Here is a 20,803-nt window from a genome sequence, read left to right as displayed (position 1 = left end):
TAAATAAATATTAAAAATATAATTTTAAAATGTTTAAAATAAATAAATAAATGCAACAGGCATAAAATTCAAAAGTTTAGAATTTCTGTTCCTAAAACAAAAACCATACATCTGACAAATATCGTGTATATAGACCACATAGAAAAAAATCTTACAATGTGTATAAATACAATACTTTTAAAACTACAGTGAGAGAAGATATCACAACCACTTGCATGATTTAAAATTGAAAAGAGTGACAGAGCTGAGGAGATAGCAAATGATTATACAAAAGACTTTCATGCCTGAGGCTCTAAGGTCCCAGGTTCAATCCCCATAAGCCAGAGCTGAGCAGTGCTCTGGCATCTCTTTTTTCATTAAAACAAATAAATAATAAAATACTTCTAAGAATAAAAGACTGACAGTACTAAGTGTTGGCATATTGCTGGTGAAAACATCAAGTGATACAAGTGCTTTGAAAAACTGTCACACTTAGATTATACCAAAGAGAAATTAAAACATGTATTCACACATGTGACAACAATAAAGACTTGTACAGGAATGCTTCTCCACAATACTATAATCTAAAAACATCCCAAATATCCATCAGCAGGTGGATAAACACATTTTGATATATATACAAACAACATCATACAGCAAATGGGGAGGAGGCTATTGTCACACACAAAGATAAAAATGAACCTCATCACACTGAGCAAAAAAGACAAAAGACTACAAGGTATGGCTCCTTTATATCCAATTCTAGGGCAAAACTAATTGATAGTGATAGAAATCATTACTTGGACTGGTGCAGGGGAGGGAAATGACCGCAAAGCCGGAGGAGAGAAGTTTTATTAATCTTAATTTGGTGGCGGATATTATGGTCTGTTAATTTCTTTTCTTTTTTTTAACATTTATTTATTCCCTGTTGTTGCCCTTGTTGTTGTATTGTTGTAGTTGTTGTTGATGTCGTCGTTGTCGGATAGGATAGAAAGAAATGGAGAAACGAGGGAAGGATAGAGGGGGGAGAGAAAGACAGACACCTGCAGACCTGCTTCACCACCTGTGAAGCAACTCCCCTGCAGGTCGGGAGCTGGGGGCTCGAACCAGGATCCTTATGCCGGTCATTGCACTTTGCGCCACCTGCAGTTAACCCGCTGCGCTACCGCCCGACCCCCGGTCTGTTAATTTCATATCTGTATTCTGATAACATTTATCTTTCCTATAAATCATAACCGAATAAAGTTGATTTTTACCCACTGTGCCATCTCCCATACCACTTTTTTAAAATTGTTCTAAATATTTTGTTTATTAATGAGGAAGATAGGCAAGTCAGGCAAAGTTGACTTTTAAAAAGTAAACAAGTGCATACTAGATTTTAGATTCAACAGACACAAAAGTATACTCTGCTAACCTGCTGTTAACATTGCTAAATGTTTCCCTTCATTTCTGTGAGAAACAATTTTCCATTGAAAAGCACATTTACACACCTGGCATGGTCCATGGATCACTAAGCAGCAGAGCGCCGCCCTCCTCTGCCAAGGACTGTGGCAACTTTACCTTCCAACCACCGATCTGAAGAGGACCGGCCAGGGGAGGCTCCGGGCTGAGCCCGGGGTCATTGTGTCTTGAACATGGGCTCCTGCGGCAGCCGCAGCACCCGGTAGGTGTTGAGGCCCGGCACGTCGAAGCCAGGCGACCTTCCGTGGCGGTCCAGGGCGTAGAAATTGACGAGCTGCCCGTGCTGGGCCTCCAGGGAGAGCCAGGCATCCCCCAGCGGCAGCGCACACGGAAACTCGCGGGCCACGTGCAGCTGGAAGACTCTGCCGCGCACGTGGCTCAGCGTCAGCGTGCGGAAGGCGGGCGGCACCAGCGCCTCCACGCGCGGCCCGAACTGGCGCAGGCGCAGCTCGCCCGCCGGCCCGACGCGCACTTCGTAGAAGGTCTTGTTGGCGAAGGTGAAGTAGCCAACGAAGGGGCGCGCGCTGGGCGGCGGGGCGGGGCTGCGCTCGGCCTCCCGCAGTGCCCTTTCCAGGGCGGGTAGGAGCACATCGTAGGCCCGCGCCACCAGATCGGGCCCGGGAGGCCGCAGCCCGGCCAGGAGCAGCACCAGGCCGAGGCGCAGCGGAGGCACCAGCGAGAAGGTGGCGGCGTAGCCGTCCAGCTCGCCGTCCTTGCGCAGTACGCGGTAGCCCCGCTGCGCGTGCACCTCCCACGGCGTGCCGGTCTCGCGGGCGAAGTAAGAGCCGGGGCAGGCCCGCAGCGGCGCCAGCAGCGTCTTGGCCGCTTCAGGCCGCAGCAGCCGCCGGGACCCGCCGCCCAGCAGCGCCACGGCCAGCTTGGCCATGTCTGCGGCGGTGGAGTACATCTGGCCGGACGGGCGGTACCAGCCCAGGTCATAGAGCGGCGCGGGCCGCCCGCTGCCATAGAAGCCGGCCGCCAGGCGGGCGCGCACTGACGGCGAGAGGTCGAAGCCTGTGTCGACCATGCCCAGCGGCTCCAGCACGTTGTCCCAGACCCAGCGCTGGTAATCACGCTGGGCCGTGTGCTCGGCCAGGACGTGCGCCAGTAGCGAGAAGGCCAGCGTGCTGTAGTGGCACCTGCAAGCAGTGGAAGCTGGACTGTTGCCTTGGGTGAACATTTCCAGACCCCCTGACAGTAACTCCTTCCCAGCTACTCAAGACTCTGAAATTCTGCCCACTGTTTTTGTTGAACTTCACAGCACCGCCCCCCCAAAACGGCCAAACCCGCAGAAACTTCAGAGATCATTGAACGCAATTCACTTTTCTACATCTGGGGAGAGGGACAAAGAATTGCCTAGTATCATACAAGTTGGGGGAGAGCTGGGCTCAACAATGCACCACCTGGAGACATGGTCTAGTTTTTTTCCCCTTTTGTTGCCCTTGTTATTTATCGTTGTTGTTATTATTGCTATCGTTGTTGTCGGATAGGACAGAAAATTCGAGAGAGAAGGAGAAGATACCGAGGAGGAAAGACACCTGCAGACCTGCTTCACCACCTGTGAAGCGACCCCCATGAAGATGGGGAGCCGGAGCTTGAACTGGGATCCTGGCTCCTGTCCTTGTGTTTCACACCATGTGAACTTAATCTGCTGCACTACCACCTGGCCCCCATGGTCTAAAATTTTTATCTTGATGGGCCAGGTGGTGGCACACCTGGTTGAGTGCCCATATTACAATAAGCAAGAACCTATCTACAAAGGGAAGCTTCATTAGTGGTGAAGCAGTGCTGCACAGGTATCTCTCCCTCTCAATTTATGTCTCTGTTTTAAAGAAAAATTCTGGAGCCATGAACTAGCTCCCTTGAATAATACACTGCTTTGTCATGTATAAGACCCAGCTTCAGGGAGTCGGGCTGTAGCGCAGCAGGTTAAGCGCACTGTGGCATGAAGTGCAAGGACTGGCATAAGGATGCCAGTTGGAGCCCCTGGCTGCCCACCTGCATGGGAGTCGCCTCACAAGTGGTGAAGCAAGTCTGCAGGTGTCTATCTTTCTCTCCTCCTTTCTGTCTTCCCCTCCTCTCTCCATTTCTCTCTGTCCTATCCAACAATGACTGCATCAATAACAACAATAATAACTACAACAATACAACAAGGGCAACAAAAGGGAATAAATAAATATTTTTTAAAAGATTTTTTTAAAAAGACCCAGCTTCAAACCCCAACCCCACTGCATTGCACTGGAAGACGTTTGGGTCCTGTGGCCTCTTTCACTTTCTCCTTCTCTGCCTATGTTTTTTTTTTAATCAAATAAAATGATTCACTTATCTTAAATTTTGTTGGTCTTTATACTTTAATCTGATTTACTTCATTGAATGGAAACTAGAATCTTAGTTTGTTCTCAAAGGTCCGAGTACGGAGAATGATCAACACACACCTCCAGAGTAGCAAATAGGAAGCAGGATTTCATCCCTCTCTTTTGCCAGAACATGGGAGACACCAATCACGAATAAGTGATCTCTTTTCTTTCCAGAACAACTTCAGAGTCGCTATACTGGTGCCTCCGGGATAGCACAGGAATGGATGAAAATCCACAGATCCTACTAGACTTTCCTGGCATCCAACCCAACCTCCCTCTTTCACAGATGGAGGAAAGTGGGGTGCTTAGATGGAAGTGTGTTTCTCCCAAGATCACACAGCAACTTAGGGTCTGAACTAAAAGGACTCAACCAGCAGAGGTGCCTGTGCACATACACTGCAGGGGTCTTTCCTGCTTTAAGAGAAGTGGGGTATATCAACTAACTCAGGTATTAAACACACACACACACACACACACACACACACACACACACACACACACACACACCAGAAAGGGCCGGGCCTGGGGGGATAGATAGCATAATGGTTATTCAAAGAGACTCTCATGCCTGAGGCTCCAAAATCCTAGGTTCAGTTACCCACACCACCATAAACCAGAGCTGATAAATGCTTTGGTGAAGAAAGAGAGAAAGAGAGAGAGAGAGGAGGAGAGTGTGTGTGAGGTGGACCATTTGGGCAAGCAGAAGAGTTTTGAAAAACTTCAAGGCCAGGAGAGAAGCCTCTGAGACAGGAAGTTTTGCTGTCCAGCTTCACATCCCACTGCTCCCAAAGTGGAGCTTCTCTATTCACTGACCACCCAAACTCTCCACTTCCTTTCTCATCAGTACCCCATTTATTTCCACCGTGGCACTTGGAAAAATCTATACTCAGCTTATTTGTTTACAAATAAAAATGTTCACTGTTCACTCACAAGAATGTAAACTCCACAAAGTGGAGCCTAATTGGATTTGTTCCGCACTTTTATGGCACAGACCAAGTGCTCAAGTTAAGTGTTAAGTTTCAGACATATAACCCAATTGCCAAATAGTTTGATTACAGCAATAACTATCTATTGCTTTCTTAAACTCTAAGACAGTAGGAACCTCCTGCTTCATCTATAGAGCCTATATTTCCCCCAGTCCTGGAACCTCTAGGGTGGGGCTCACTTTTCAGCATGCTTCTCTCAATTCATACCAAATGATACTGCATCTGCTGATCCCAACCTAATCAACGCAACAAGTACCACTTCAGCATCCTTCACTTCAGACTGTCCAGAGACGTCAGGCAAGGAATGTCAACCCTTCAGCCTCATTACTCGGGTGAGACCTTTCCTTTAATAGTATTCTCAAATTCCATTCCAGGATGTTCACTTTCTAACAAAGTCCCAAAACCTAGATATAGACCAGGTCCAACAAGCTAGGGCATATGTTCACATGAATCCATAAATTAGAGCAAAATATATACCTGAAAGCAGAAGTACATAATATTCTGCAGTGAGTCAGTATAAAGTTCATAATGAAATAGTGTCTACTTAGACTTAAATACCCTCCTCACCTAATTCCTATTACAGTTGTCTCACTCACTCCAAAGCTAACTTTATCAAAGTAAGGACTGCAAAAGCTGAATAAGATCAAGAGACTTTAATGATGAATCTTTAGTCACTATCAGGCCACTTCATCAGCTGGGGCCCTAGTCAGGGAGTCCTGAGATTCCCAAACAGACATGATGGGCCTAGAACTGGAATAAATCCCTCTCTCCATTGTTACCAGTCATTTCTATCAGGAACAACACAATAGACCCCTTTGTGGGCCCCCATAGGACCTTGCCCTCAACTTGGATCAACAATGGTAGAGAATGTTCCACCTCCAAAGGGAGGCTAGACTCCACCTGAGGAAGATGGGTCCAGATATTGGGGCAGCTTGGAATGTTCCTACTCATGACCACAGAATGTGAGCTCAGATCTACAGAGATGTAGAGGTCACATAGGCTCCTAAGTTGAATATGGGCCCCAGATCAGATAAAATCTATGAGGTTTACAGTCAACAATATTTATATATCTTTGGCATATTTGGGAGCTGCTCTCTTCCCTGATCCAGTTTTCTGGTCCTTTTTCCAGCCATTGCATCATCTCCCCAGACAATAACTTGGATCCACCTACATATCAGGTTTCAGGCTTAGGGGGAAAAAAAAGTAATATAGTCCTGGGCCCTTTGGAATATAACTAAAATATGCCTACTAGCTATCTACAAAAGGGAGACCCCAACTCTTCATCTGCACTATTCCAGCCTTTAAGTTCACAATTAGTCAGTAATTTGTATGGCTTTATCTGTTAACTCCTTTCAGCCACCAAGTTTCAGATGCTAGCAAGATGCCAACCAGACTTCCCTGGAACAACCCTACCAATGTGTCCTGGAGCTCTGCTTCCCCAGAGCCCTTCCCCAGTAGGGAAAGAGAGAGACAGGCTGCAAGTATGGATCGACCAGTCAATACCCATGTTCAGTGGGGAAGCAATTACAGAAGCCAGACCTTCCACCTTCTGCACTCCATAATGACCTTGGGTCCATACTTCCAGAGGGATAAAGAATAGGGATGCTATCAGGGGAGGGGATGAGATACAAATTTCTGGTGGTGAAAATTGTATGGCCTTGTGCCCCTCTTATCCTATGGTTTTGTCAGTTTTTCCTTTTTATAAATTATATATATATATGTATATATATATATATACATATATATTTCTACACACTCCTAAAAAAAAGTTTCAGCTCACCCAGCTCTTGCTTTGCCTTTTCCCCAGCCTCAATCTTCTTAGCTGCAATCAATGAAACCTGTTACTCTCCTGGCTATGGCCTCATAGGCTGAGGTAGCAGTGCTTTCTCCCAGGGCAGTGTGTCTCCTGGGGAGGTTCCTAATTTCGGAAGAGCACTAGGGAGCCTTCCTCACCTGGTTCCTGGGTCCACCACCAACACATCATCCTTGAGCAAGCGCAGTGCCTCCTGGGTGCTGCCCCTCCATAGCAGGGAAGTTGAGCGAAGCCTTCTGGGCAACCCTAGGGAGGAGAAGTGGTCAGACTTGCTGGGCCAACTGAAGGTGGGGTGGGGAGTCCTGGATGCACTCTTTCCATGAAGTGAGAAATAATAACAAAGTCAGCCTTAGAAAAAGTTATTTAAAAGTCTATCACAAATAGTAAAAATGTCTATGTTTCATTGAACAAGTCTCTTAACTTCTCTAAGCTCCAGTTTCTCACCAGTAACATGAGGGAAGTAATTCCTTTAACATAGGGCTGAATAGGAGAGTTAAAAGAGATCAAATGTTTAGTGTGGTACCTAGTCATCGCAACTACTGAAAAAAAAATTGTCATCATTAACTATAAAAATTTTTCTTGGGCAAGGGAACAAGAAAGTGGAAATGCAAAAGACTTTCATACCTGAGGGTCTAAAGTCCAGGTTCAATCCTTTGCACCACCATAAGCCAGAACTGAGCAGTGTTCTACCTCTCTATCATCTTTCTTTCTTCATTGCTCTCATTAAAATAATTTCTTGTGGGAGTCGAGCGGTAACACGGTGGGTTAAATGCACGTGGCGCAAAGCACAAGGATCATGTAAGAATCCTGGTTAGCTCCCCACCTGCAGGGGAGTTGCTTCACAGGCGGTGAAACAGGTCTGCAGGTGTCTTTCTCTCCCCCCTCTGTCTTCCCCTCCTTTCTCCATTTCTCTCTGTCCGATCTAACAACAATGACATCAATAACAGCATCAATAATAACTACAACAATAAAAAAACAAGGGCAACAAAAGGGAAAATAAATATTTAAAAATATTAAAAAATAAAATAATAATATTAATTTCTTGGGCAGGGGTAGATAGCATAATGGTTCTGCAAAGAGACTCTCAAGTCAGAGGCTCCAAAGTTTCAGGTTCAAGCCCCTGCACCACCATAAACCAGAACTGAGCAGTGCTCTGGTTAAAAAATAATAATTTCTTAAAGCTTTTTAAATGTTTATTTTATGAGAGAGAATGAAAGTGAGCATGAGAGCCCAGAGCACTACTTTCAGATATGTGTCACTAAGGTTCAAACCCAGACCTCATGCATTCAAACCCTGTGCTCTACCCACTGATCCACCTAATTGACCAGTGATCAACTATAGATTTTTTAGTCCATAAATTTTTTAAGATTAGAGGTCAAACAGGTTTTGTAGAATGAGCTACTCTGACCACTTGAAATTTTCTGACTATTGCATATATCATGTACTGGAAGGATCACAGAGTGAGACTTCCTTCCCTTCATCCACTTAACAATAGTTCTGAGCATCTATTTTGTGCCAAAGACAGTTCTAGGTACTGGGGATTCCTCAGTGAAGAGAATTGATCTTCAGATGACCTCACCAATGTATCCTGGAACTTAACCTCTCCAGCTCTACCCAATTAGGGAAAGATAGAAACAGGCTGCCAACACCCATGTCCAGCAGAGAAGGAATTACATAAGGCAGAGCTCCCACCTTCTGCACTTCTAAAATAATTTGGGGGCAGTTGGATGTTAGTGCAGCAGGTTAAGTGCACATGACACAAAGCGAAAGGACCAGCTTAAGAATCCCAGTTCGAGCCCCTGACTCCCCACCTGCAGGGGAGTCACTTCACAGGTGGTGAAGCAGATCTGCAGGTGTCTATCTTTCTCTCACCCTGTCTTCCCCTCCTCTCTCCATTTCTCTCTGTCCTATCTAACAATGATGACATCAGTAACAACAACAACAATAACTACAACAACAATAAAAAAAACTAAGAACAACAAAAGGGAAAATAAATAAATAAATGAATATTTTTTTAAAAGAATTTTGGGGACCTGCGTGGTGTCACACCTGGTTGAGTGCACATGTTACAATGTGCAAGGACCTGGGTTCGAGCCTCCAGTCCACACAGTCCACACCTGCAGAGGGAAAACTTCACAAGCGGTGAAGCAGGGCTGCTGGTGTCTATCTCCCTTTCCCCTCTTGATTTATAGCTAGCTCTATCCAATAAATAAAGATAATTTTAAAAATTAAAAAAAAAAAAGAATTTTGGTCCATACTCCCAGTGAAAATGATAGGGGGAAGATCAACAGAGGGCTCTGAACTCCAACTTCATCAGGACCCAGAGAGCAAAGAAGAAAAAAGGAAAGACATTCAAAAGTAGTAATAGTGTAAGTGTGACTTGGAAAGGAGGAGAAGATGAGGCCATGGGGAAAAAATGGGTAAATAGCAGGGCACCAAAGTAAAAACCCTGGGTGGAGGGTGAGGGTGGATGTTCAGCTTCATGGTGGGGGGGGGGATGGGATGGGACACAGTCTTTTGGTGGTGGGAATGGTGTTTATGTACACTCCTATTAATGCGTAGTCATATAAATCACTATTTAAGTAATATGAGAGGGGAAAAACTGATTGAATGTCTCAAAATTTTTAAAGAACATACTGAGTCTTTTTAATACATAGGCTGAGTCTTTGATATATTGACTCTCTTAAAAGCTTAGTCCAGGGAGAACAAAAGCAACCAGTGGCATAGCTATATGCAAATAATGTCAAAGGACATAAAATATGGTGATGGTGTGTATGATATAGCAAATCCTAACAAAGGGATTTTTCAAAGTTAACCCAGGTGCCAAACAATATGACTATTGAAATAACTATCTATTGTCTTCTTAAACCCTAAGACAACAGGAATCCCCAGCTTCCTTGATGGAGCCTATGTTTCTCCCAATCCTGGAATCTCTGGGGTGGGGTTCACTTCCCTGCATGCTTCTCTCAAGTCATACCGAATGATATTGCATGCACCAATTCCAACCTAATCAATGCAACAAGTACCATCTCAGCATGCTTCACTTCAGACTGTGTCCAGAGATGTTAGGCATGGAATGCCAACCCTTCACCTTCATCACTCAGGTGAGACCTTTCCTTTCATGGTATTCTCTAATTCCATTCCAGGCAGTTCACTTCCTAACAAAGTCCCAAAACCTAGATATAGGCCAGGTCCCATTAGATAGAGCATGTTCACATATATCCATAAATTAAGGCAAAATATATACCTGAAAGCAAAAATACACAGTAGTCTTTAGTGAGTCAGTATCAAGTTCATAATGAAATAGCGTCCACTTAGACTTAAATACCCTCCTCACCTACCTCCTATTACAGTTCTCTCACTCACTCCAAAGCTAACCTTATCAAAGGAAGGACTGCAAAAGCTGAATAAGGGCAAGAGACTGGCATACTTTAACAATGAATCTTTAGTCACTATCAGGCCATTCCACCAGCTGGGGCCCTAATCTGAGAGTCCTGAGATTCCCAAACAGACATGATGGGCCTAGAAATGGAATAAATCCCTCTTTCCATTGTTACCGGTCGTTTCTATCAGGAACAACACAACAGACCCCTTTGTGGTCCCCCATAGGACCTTGCCCTCAACTTGGATCAACAATGGTAGAAAATGTTCCATCCTCCGAAGGGAGGCTGAACAACATACTCTATGCTACACCTGAGGAAGATGGGTCAATACTGGGGCAGCATGGAACGTTCCTGTTCATGACCACAGAATGTGAGCTCAAATCTACAGGGATACAGAGGGCACACAGGCTCCTAAGCTAATTATGGGCCCCAGATCACATCAAATTGATGGGGTTTACAGTCAACAATACTTATACCCCTTTCCCATATTAGGGAGCTACTCTCTTCCCTGATCCAGCTTTCTGGCCCTTTTCCCAGCCATGACATCATCTCCCCAGACAATAACTTGGACCCACCTACATATCAGATTTCAGCCTCAAGCAAAAAAAAAAAATAATCACTAGTATAGCTACAGGTCCTTTGAAATAAAATTAAAGTATGCCTACTAGCTATCTGCAAAATGGAGGAACCCACCCCCCCAACTCCTCACCTGCACTATTCCAGCCTTTAGGTCCATGATTGTTCAACAATTTGTTTGGCTTTGTATGTTAACTCTCTTTTCAGCCACCAGGTTCCAGATGCTAGCAGGATGCAGCCAGACTTCCCCAGACAAACAACCCCACCAATGTGCCTTGGAGCTCTGCTTCCCCAGAGCCCTTCCCCACTAGGGAAAGACAGAGACACGTTGGGAGTACCTGTCAACGCCCATGTTCAGTAGGGAAGCAATTACAGAAGCCAGACCTTCTACCTTCTGCATCCCACAATGACCTTGGGTTCATACTCCCAAATGGTTAAAGAACAGGAAAGCTATCAGGGGAGGGGATGGGATACAGAGATCTGGTGGTAGGAACTGTGCAAAGTTGGACCCCTCTTATCCTATAGTTTTGTCAATGTTTCCTTTTTATAAATAATTTTTTTTAAAAAAAGTGTAAATATATATAGGGAGAGACAGTCACCCAAATCTGTGACCTTGGGAGAACTACAGTAGCTTTCAATAGAGAGAATGGAGATGCAGAATTCTGGTGGTAGGAATGATGCAGAATTATACTTCTGTTTTCTTATAATTTAGAAAATCAACATTAAGTCACTAATAAAATTAAAATTAAAAAGAAAGAGTGCTGGGCAGTGGCACACCAGGTTAAGTGTACATATTATGAAGCACAAGGGCCCAAACAAGGATCCCAGTTCCAGCCCCCAGCTCCCCACCTGCAGGGGAGTTGCTTTACAAGCAGTGAAGCAGGTCTGCATGTGTCTATCCTTCTCTCCATCTCTCTATCTCTGTCTTCTTTCTCAATTTCTCTCTGTCCTACCCAACAACAACAAAAATAGAAAAAAATAGTCATAGGAGCAATGGATAGTAATGCCAGCACCAAGCCCCAGTGATAACCCTGCAGGGAGAGAATTATCCTTTTGCTGTGTGTAGTTGGCATTCTAGTGGAGGAGACAGACAATAATCAAATAAATACTATGTATGCCCAATTTTTATATAGATGTTGTGGAGAAAAGTAGTCGAGAAAAGGAAGATTGTTAATTTATGCACAGTGGTCAGAGGAGGGACTCACTGAGAAGGTGAGTGTTGGAGGTGGTGAGGGAGAGAGTCACGCAGCTATATGAGGAAAGACGTATCAAACAGAGAAAACATGTGCAATAAGGCCCTAAGGAAGGACTCACTTGGTTTGTTTCAGGAACAGTGTTTCACAGGGGAGAGGAACAAAGAGACTTTGAAGATGAGAGATGTCAGTGCTATAGGTAACTATAAGGACTTAGTTTTTTTTTTTTTTTTTTTGTTTTCTCTGTGTGGGATGGAGCTGCTGCATGGGTTTTCAAATAAGGAGTGACATAATCTGATATATATTTGATCAGTGATGTTCTGGCTGTTGTGTGGAAACATATACCAGCCTGTAAGGAGACTTATACTACTCCATATTGAGTCGCTCACCTGAGAGCTGGCTGGCCATCCTTCGGAGTGTGACAGGTGAAGGCCTTGGGACTGGACCCACCTCCTCCAGTCCATCCACCAGACTCTGTTGTTGGGAGGTCAATGCCATACCCAGAGGGTTATTAATGGTGAAGGTGCTGGCATACTGCTCGAGGGGGTCATCCAGAGAGGCCACAATGCCCTCCTCCCAAAGGCGGTACAGCATGAGCACAGGAAAAATCTTGGAGATGCTGGAGATCCTGGTGAAGGGTGGAGGAATACAAGGAATCTGAGGCTATCCTGTTGACTCCTCAGTCTTCACTCTGTGCCTCAGGCTCCAAATTTCTAGGACTCTAGGGAAGCACTAAATCCACCCTTACTCTTATTCTCCAATGGAAACCTACCAGCCTCTGTAGAACTGCCCTTGGGATGGCTTGCCATGGGTGGTGGCTCTGAGCTGAAAGGACACTCTCAAGCTATGGCAGGCCCTTCATAAGGTACTTTGCATCCTGGGGCATGTCTGGCTTGGGATCACACCTCTGCCTCTCACTGGCTGAATGGGCAAGCTTTCCTGAGAGTCAGTTTCATGGATCCATTTCACAATGGCAGAAGGGCTTGGATGAAGTTGTGCCTGTCAAGTGTTTGGAAACTGACCTGGAAGGTAGGAAGTGTTCAGCAAGTGAGAGCAAATGTAATTGTTGGCCTCAGGCCTAGCGCACAGCTAGTGCAATGTGAATGGAACCCCCATAGCCCTCATCACACCTGAGGGAGCAATGTGTACACTTTGCAGTGCCAACTCTGAGGACCCAGCATCAGAAAGTCTCAAGTTGCTTCCCTCTGGACTGCTGCTACCAAGTGACAGGGATCCATGGGTGGGCCCAGGGGTTACAGTTTCTTTATGGCACATGGGAGAGGAAAAAGATAGGACATAATGGAGCCTTCTCTAGTTTGGGAGGCCATGAATTCTCCAGAAGGAATACCTTTCCCACTTTACCACAATTTTTATTCAAGTCTTCTTATCTCCTTCTCTCCTAGGTGTCCCCTTGTCCTCTCATCCATAACCCCAGCCACAGGACCCCCAGAAGCTGCCCATCTAACCGGTACAAGGTGTATTCATTGGGGGGCCCAGAAGCTGGATCTGAGCCATTCTTCTTCCCAAAGTTTCTCGTCCAGAGCACAGTGTCATTGTGGATGACAACTGCAGACATGGCAGCTAGGCCTGGAGCAGATAGAGCCTGGAGCAGCATCTTGTCCACCTTGGAGAAGAACGAGTGGGTAGCTCAGAGTGCAAGCCCAGAGACAGCCTCCCAACCCACCACCCATACACCCTACCTATGGTTCTGCATAGTCTGCCCTTTCCTACATCACATTCTGCACAGAAGATAGAAGATGACACTTCCCTCTGCCCTCTCCACTCTATTCTCCCCAGTGATCAAACCATGTCTGTGGGGAGGAAGGCCCAGCCAGATGCAATCAGAAAAGCTCTCTAAAATTGAGCTTCCTTAGAAGATTGGGGGGGGGGGTATTTCTTTGGCAAAATACAAAAGAAGGGAGGTCGAGCGGTAGCGCAGAAGGTTAAGTGCACATGGCACAAAGTTCAAGGACCGGTGCAAGGACCCCAGTTCAAGCCCCTGGCTCCCCATCTGCAGGGGATCACTTTATAGGTGGCGAACTGGCAGTAACTATCTTTCTCTCCCCCCTCTCTGTTTTATGCTCCTCTCTCAATTTATCTCTGTCCTATCTAATAATAACAAAGGCAACAATAATGGGAAAAAATGGTGGGAGTTAAACTACTGATCTAACAATCTTTATCTGATGCCCTTGAGAGTCTTCAGTGGGCCTAATCTAGACTCCTAGTATTGGCAAATTCACTATTTTAAAGAAGGTTCTGAGGAGATAGCATAATGGCTATGCAAAGAAACTCATGCATGAGGCTCCAAAGTCCCAAGTTCAATCCCCTATGTCACCATGAGCCAGAGTGGAGCAGTATTCTGGTAAAATATAATAATAATAAAGAAAGAAGGATCTAAGACTCTTCCAATTAATTTCAGTGGTACAATACAGGGGTGATGTTAATAGTTAGCTCTAAACACTTAGAAGATAAGTGTTTACCACAGTAGAAAATAATTGTCACAATGTCTCACTTAATTCTCCTAGTAAATCAATGCACCCCCCCCCCATTTTATAAGTGAGGAATTTAAGTCTTTGATCTATGAAGTGACTTCCCCAATTGGCCACTGCATTAACTCTTCTTTAGCTAGGGATCCATGAGGTGTTTGTATAAGGATATTATTCCTTTGTTTTTGTTATTGTTGTTTTGTTCTTGGCATCGGAGATTGAACCCAGCCTTCAGACATATAAGCTATGACATGCCACATTTCCATCAAAAGATGCTTCATTTTTCTTTAATTACTACGAACCCTTGGAAGCTACATATACTTTCTGCTCCTTTTCTTTCCCAGAAGCTGTTCATGCATGATTGAGTCTGTGTGCATTGCCCATACCTTCTCTTACAGGGATTCAACAACCTCCTTCCCTTTATTTGTTTCTCAGATGGCAGTTTCAAATCCCCTTACCACTGCTCAGACACTTCAGGTCGTGTTTCATTTGTCTGTGTGTCTCCTAAGGTGGGTGACCCAAGCAGATGGGGTCTGACTGGCACAGCTAGAACTGACTAGTATCCTACCACTCTAGTGCTAAGCCATCCTGCAGTGGTAAAAGTTGTTTGGGGGGAGTTATTTGTTAAATAATATTTTTCCCTCCAGGGTTATTGCTGGGGCTCGGTGCCTGCACTACAAATCCACTGCTCCTGGAAGCTATTTTTCCTCTTTTGTTGTCCATGTTGTTTATCATTGTTGTTATTATTATAATTGTGGTTATTGCTGTTATTGTTATTGGATAAGACAGAGAGAAATCGAGAGAGGAGGGGAAGACAGAGAGGGGGAGATAGACACCTGCAGACCTGCTTCACCACTTGTAAAGTGACCCCTTGTAGGTGGGGATCCGGGCCCTCGACCGGGATCCTTACACTGCTCCTTGTGCTTCGTACCATGTGCGCTTAACGTGCTGTGCTACCGCTGGCCCCCTATTTGTTTAATAATATTGCAGTGGCTTCTATGATATCATCCTATCCCATCTTTCTTCCCCACTAATGTTCCCACCAGACTGAATTTCCTCATGGTTCCCTGTGTGTTCTTTGGACTGCCTCTGGACTTTTGCAACTGTTGTTCATACCATCTGGAGCTTACCATTCTCTCTCCAAACTCCCTCACTATACATGTACACATCATCTGGACATCTCTCGTGTGTTCACTTCCTCTGGAAGCCTTCCTGATGGAAGGCTGAGTCAGTTCCTAAATGTGCCTACAGTCCCATAAACTCTCCTTATCCTAGGTCTTATCATGAGATATGCTTATTTTCTTAGCTGCTCTCACTCTCAGATTTATATCTTTCTGAGAGATGGGCAGCATCTTCTTCCTGGTGATTAACATAAAGTATGTGCTCAAGAACTGTATGGTGAGTGGATAAATGCGGAGAGAGAGAGAGAGAGAGGAGAGAGAGCCTTTCCCTTCATCACTGAGTTAGAACTCCCACTTTCAGTTCCCCTCTGGGTCATCACCAACCTTTTCCAAGGCCTCCTTCAACACAGGTAGAGGGTGTACCAGGGGGACAGGCTCAGGGTGCTGGGGGCACATCTTCACAGGGGCAGAGGTCACCTCTGGTCCTGAGGAACCTGGAGTGGACATCACATAGTTAGTGGAGGACAGAAATTAGTATAATAGTCTAGGGAACATTGTAGAAGATATTATAAAAGAGATGGTTAGGGTAACTGCAAAAGTCAGAGTCATGCCTTGGGAACATCCTACCTGTGGGCAACAGCCCCACCAGGAGATATCAGGAGACAGAGACTAGCTATAGGCACCAAGTAACAAAGAGAAGTGTATGCTCAGAAAAGAAGAGATAGTCCCACACTTACCACCTGCCACTTGGCTTTCACAGTACCAGCAAGGTCACGGTTCAGTTGGCAGCAGCCTCCTCTAGAACTAGTTTACTCCCTCCCTATGGTCAGCAGACTTAGACAAGTCCCAGCTCCTTGGGGCAGACTCAGAAATATCCATTTACCTTTCCTTCTTTATGATTCAACATTTGGATGGAGAAATGAACTTGGAGTCTCACTTTGTCTCAGGGGTAAATGACAATGGTCAATTTCTTCTCTCCCTAGAGCTGCGCACCTAAGCACCAGGAGCTTTAAGTGCCCTTCTGCTTTGGTTCAGGTTTATGATTCGTTGGAACTCCACGGGAGGAAATGGGTTGGGTGCTGGTAGAACAGGATTTTAATGCCCTACAATGCCCCCAAGCCACCCAGGTTCTTCCTGTAAGGGTGGTATGGAGTGTTGAGGATACCAGCACCACCACAAGCCTATGAGCTTCATCCTTCTCAAAACCCTCCACTGCTTCCTGAGACTAGCCAGAACCAAGAGAAGTCACTCAATGAGAGGTTCACCATACCACAAATACTTTCAGCTCTCCCACCTCTTGAACCTGGCTGGGGGTGGTGGAAACAAGTTTTATGACTTGCTTCCCCCTGCCTCTAACACACACACATACACACACACACACACACACACACACACACCAACTCCACTCCTACAGAGGGAGGTAAAATTGATGGTGTTCTCCAAAGCTAGGTACTGAATGGTCCTTTGCTCCTTTGAGATATTGCCCAGGGTGGACAAGCCTGGGATAGAGACCTCGAAGCAGGAGTCCAAAGGGCCCATATGTCCCAAGTTGGCTTACTTAGTATTCATTTGAGAGTTCTAAGGTTAGACCAGTAGCAAAACTACCATCCAGCCCACAGAATCATGAGAAATAGTGTCCCTGGAGATGATGCAGTGGATGAAGCATTGAACTCTCAGGCATCAAGTCCTGAGTCTGATTGCCAGCACTGCATATGTCAGAGCAGTGTCTTCTCTCCCTCTTTCTCTCTCTCTCTCTACCTCTCCCTCTCTCTCTCTCTCTACCTCTTACTGTCTCTTCCCCGTCTCTCCTCTTTTCTCTCTGTCCTCATAAATATAAAAATGAATCTTTAAAAAAATGTAAAAATAATAAATCCCTTTTTAAAGTCAGTGAGGTCGCATATGGCTTGTTACTCAGTATTAGATAACAACAGGGGGAGAGGGAAATAGTTCAGTGGATTAGAACACAAGATTTACAGGTCCAGGTTTGATCCCCTACCAAAGCTGATCCATGCTCTGGCCTCTCATCTATCTATCCCTCTTTCTATCTCGCCCCCTCATAAAAATAAACACATCTTTTTAAAGATGATATCTGATCTAGTCCCAAAAGGAGAATGGAAAAACCCTAGGGAAGCTCTCTCAACAACTAGATGGTATAGGTTTAATACTGGAGTAGAGAGATCACAGCCAGAGCCTAAACTTTGCCCAAACTGGCATCTCAGGTCAAGATGGTGCCTACAGCTGTGGGTCTCTAACTTTGATGTGTTCACACAAACAAACTCACCTGGAAACTTTAAAATGCAGATATGTTGTTGTAGTTACATGGAATGAGACCTGGAATCCTCAGTTCCACCAGCCTTTCAGGTGGTGCTCATCCAAGGGTGAGGATCTAAGTCCATGGGTCTACAGACTCAGGACTGGTACATAAGCTATTTGTTTCCCATTCATGACAAATGAAGTACAAAATTTGAAAGAGGGGCTGGGTAGTGGCGCACGCACCTGGTTGAGCACACAGTGTGGAAGGACCCGGATTCGAGCCCCGGTCCCCACCTGCAGGGGGAAAGCTTCGCAAGTGGTAAAGCAGGGCTGCAGGTGTCTCTCTGTCTCTCTCCCTTTTTCTATCTCCCCCTTCCCTCTCAGTTTCTGGCTGTCTCTATCCAATAAATAAAGATAATTAAATATTTTTGAAAGAGCTAAGACATTTTTTAAGAGTAACAGCCCTCACATTTTATTATTGTTATTATTATTTATTTGTTTATTCCCCTTTTTGGCTTTGTTGTTTTATTGTTGTAGTTATTATGTGGTTATTACTGATGTTGTCATTGTTGGACAGGACAGAGAGAACTGGAGATAGGAGGGGAAGACAGAGAGGGTGAGAGAAAGACACCTGCAGACCTGCTTCACCGTCAGTGAAATGACTCCCCTGCAGGTGGGGATTTGGGGGCTCAAACCGGGATCCTTAAGCTGGTCCTTGAGCTTTGTGCCACCTGCACTTAACCCACTGCACTACCACCCAACTCCCAGCTTAGACATTTTTATAGCAGTTTGGCCCAATAATTTTGTGTCTGTCAAATTTAATTATTCAGGATATGAGCTTATAATTTATATGCCTTTTTAAATATAATTTTTCTTTTTTAAAATTTATTTATTTATTTTCCCTTTTGTTGTCCTTGTTTTGTTGTTGTAGTTATTATTGTCGTTCTTGGATAGGACAGAGAGAAATGGCGAGAGGAAGGGAAAACAGAGAGGGGGAGAGATAGATACCTGCAGACCTGCTTCACCATTTGTGAAGCAATTCCCCTGCATGTGGGGAGCTGGGGACTTGAACCAGGATCCTTATGCTGATCCTTGCGCTTTGCACCATGTGTGCTTAACCCGCTGCGCTACCACCGGACTCCCTAAATATAATGACTCACTTTTGTATTCAGAGTAATACTGTTCTGCTATGAATTAGTAGTTTGACAGTTTGAGAAACATGCTCCCAAAGAAAGGATGACCTGCCCACGTAGGGACTGTTCACTCAAGGAAGGAAGGAAGGAAGGAAGGAAGGAGGGAAAGAAGGGGAAGGGAAGGAAGAAGGGAAGGGGAGAAAGAAGGAGGAAGAGAGGGAGGAAGAAAATAAACCTGGTAGATATTGGCCATAGTAGTGGCTCATTTGCCAAACCTTGATCAGCACAACATAAAAAACTATAAGAAAAAGCACGTGCTGGGAGCCAGGCAGTGGCGCAGTGGGCTAAGCACTCATGGAGCAAAGCGCAAGGACCAGCCTAAAGATCTCAGTTCGAGCCCTTGGTTCCCCACCTGCAGAGGGGTTACCTCACAGGCAGTGAAGCAGGTCTGCAGGTGTCTATCTTTCTCTCCCTCTCTCTGTCTTCTCCTTCTCCATATCTCTCTGTCCTATTGAACAACAATGACATCGATGACAACAACAACGATAAACAACAAGGCAACAAAAGGGCAACAAATAACCTCCAGAAGAAGTGGATTCATAGTGCAGGCACTGAGCCCCAGCAATAACCCTGGAGGCAAAAAAATATATATATCATTTGCTGTCGTGAATACCTGTGTTCTTACTAGGCTCTTCTGGAGGAGAATCTTTAAAGTCAGGAAGGATCTAGAGACTCAAGTGTGGGGGCAGAGATAAAGGATAAACCATGTGTGTTTTGTTTGTTTGTTTGTTTTTGCCTCCAGGGTTATCACTGGGGCTCAGTGCCTGCACTATGAATCTATGGCTCCTGATAGTCATTTTTTCTATTGTTATTGTTGTTGGGTAGGACAGAGAGAAATTGAAAAAAGTGGGGGAAGATAGCGAGGGGGAGAAAAGGATAGACACCTGCAGACTTGCTCCACTGCTTCTGAAGTGACCCCCCCTGCAGGTGGAGAGCCAGGGGGCTGGAACTGGGATCCTTGTACTGGTCCCCGAGCTTTGTACTATGTGCATTTAACAGGATGCGCCACTGCCCAGCCCTCACAATGTGTGCTTTTGAGGAACTCTTGAGTTTTGCCCCCAAACTGGAATCCCCAGTGGCATTAGAATCCTTGTTTTATATAAGAGGTACAGAGAGGTCACATCACCAGCCCCAGGATGTGCAGTTTGAATTGAAGTCAGACCAGTCTACAGCTTCTGGGTGAAAACCTTAGCCTTAGACTGGGAGTATGGACCGACCAGTCAACGCCCATGTTCAGCGAGGAAGCAATTACAGAAGCCAGACCTTCTACCTTCTGCAACCCTCAATGACCCTGGGTCCATGCTCCCAGAGGGATAGAGAATGGGAAAGCTATCGGGGGAGGGGGTGGGATATGGAGATTGGGAGGTGGGAATTGTGTGGAGTTGTACCCCTCCTACCCTATGGTTTTGTTAATTAATCCTTTATTAAATAAAAATAAATAAAAATAAATAAAAATTAAAAAAAAAAAGAAAACCTTAGCCTTTCTTCTGCACTTTCAGCACCCTCCACTGGCAATTTAAAGTCCACAGGGACCTTTGGTGAGTGGGGAGAAACTCAAAGGTGTTTCCAAACTTACCAGTCTTCAGCTTGGGGAGGTGATATTGCCACAGAAAGCAGCCAGTCATGAGCACAGAAAACAAGAAGAAGAAGCTACAGGAAGCTGGGAAGAACCACTTCTTTTTCATTTTAGGCAGGCAGGGCTGTCGGCAAGCCTGGAGAGGAAACGACACTCACAGATTTCTAACGTGCCCCTCTAAGTTCATCCATACACTCTTCCATGATGACAATTGTTCACTTGCTGAGTACTTACCATGTGTCAGGTGCCATCCAACAGGAAACAGTCTAGCCAGGAAGGCTTCCTGTGTTCTGGGTAAATTCTCTGGCCAATTTCTTGCTTCTCCCCTAGTCCTCTTATCTATGTGTCCCCACATACTACCTTGTTCTCTTTGCCTTTGCACCTGCCATTCCTTCTGGGGAATGCCCTTTTCAGTCCTTTCTGCCT

The 20,803-nt window shown here is 45.2% G+C and overlaps 1 protein-coding gene across 1 annotated transcript; it reads right to left on the bottom strand.

Moving 5' to 3' along the window:
* Positions 1–422: 422 nt before the first annotated feature.
* LACTBL1 (lactamase beta like 1) lies at positions 423–20,510 on the bottom strand. The gene is made up of 6 exons (XM_007535241.2): positions 20,378–20,510; positions 15,740–15,849; positions 13,215–13,372; positions 12,138–12,376; positions 6,737–6,842; positions 423–2,579 (listed from the first exon to the last, which is right to left on the bottom strand). The coding sequence occupies exons 1-6, from the start codon at positions 20,484–20,486 to the stop codon at positions 1,598–1,600; spliced, it is 1,704 nt and encodes a 567-aa protein (XP_007535303.2). The 5' UTR covers positions 20,487–20,510; the 3' UTR covers positions 423–1,597.
* Positions 20,511–20,803: the final 293 nt, after the last annotated feature.

The sequence above is a fragment of the Erinaceus europaeus genome, chromosome 13, assembly GCF_950295315.1.
Source record: "Erinaceus europaeus chromosome 13, mEriEur2.1, whole genome shotgun sequence".
Classification (NCBI taxonomy): Eukaryota; Metazoa; Chordata; class Mammalia; order Eulipotyphla; family Erinaceidae; genus Erinaceus; species Erinaceus europaeus.
The sequence above is the reverse complement of the archived record's forward strand: the minus strand, read 5'-3'. Positions and strand labels throughout refer to the sequence as shown.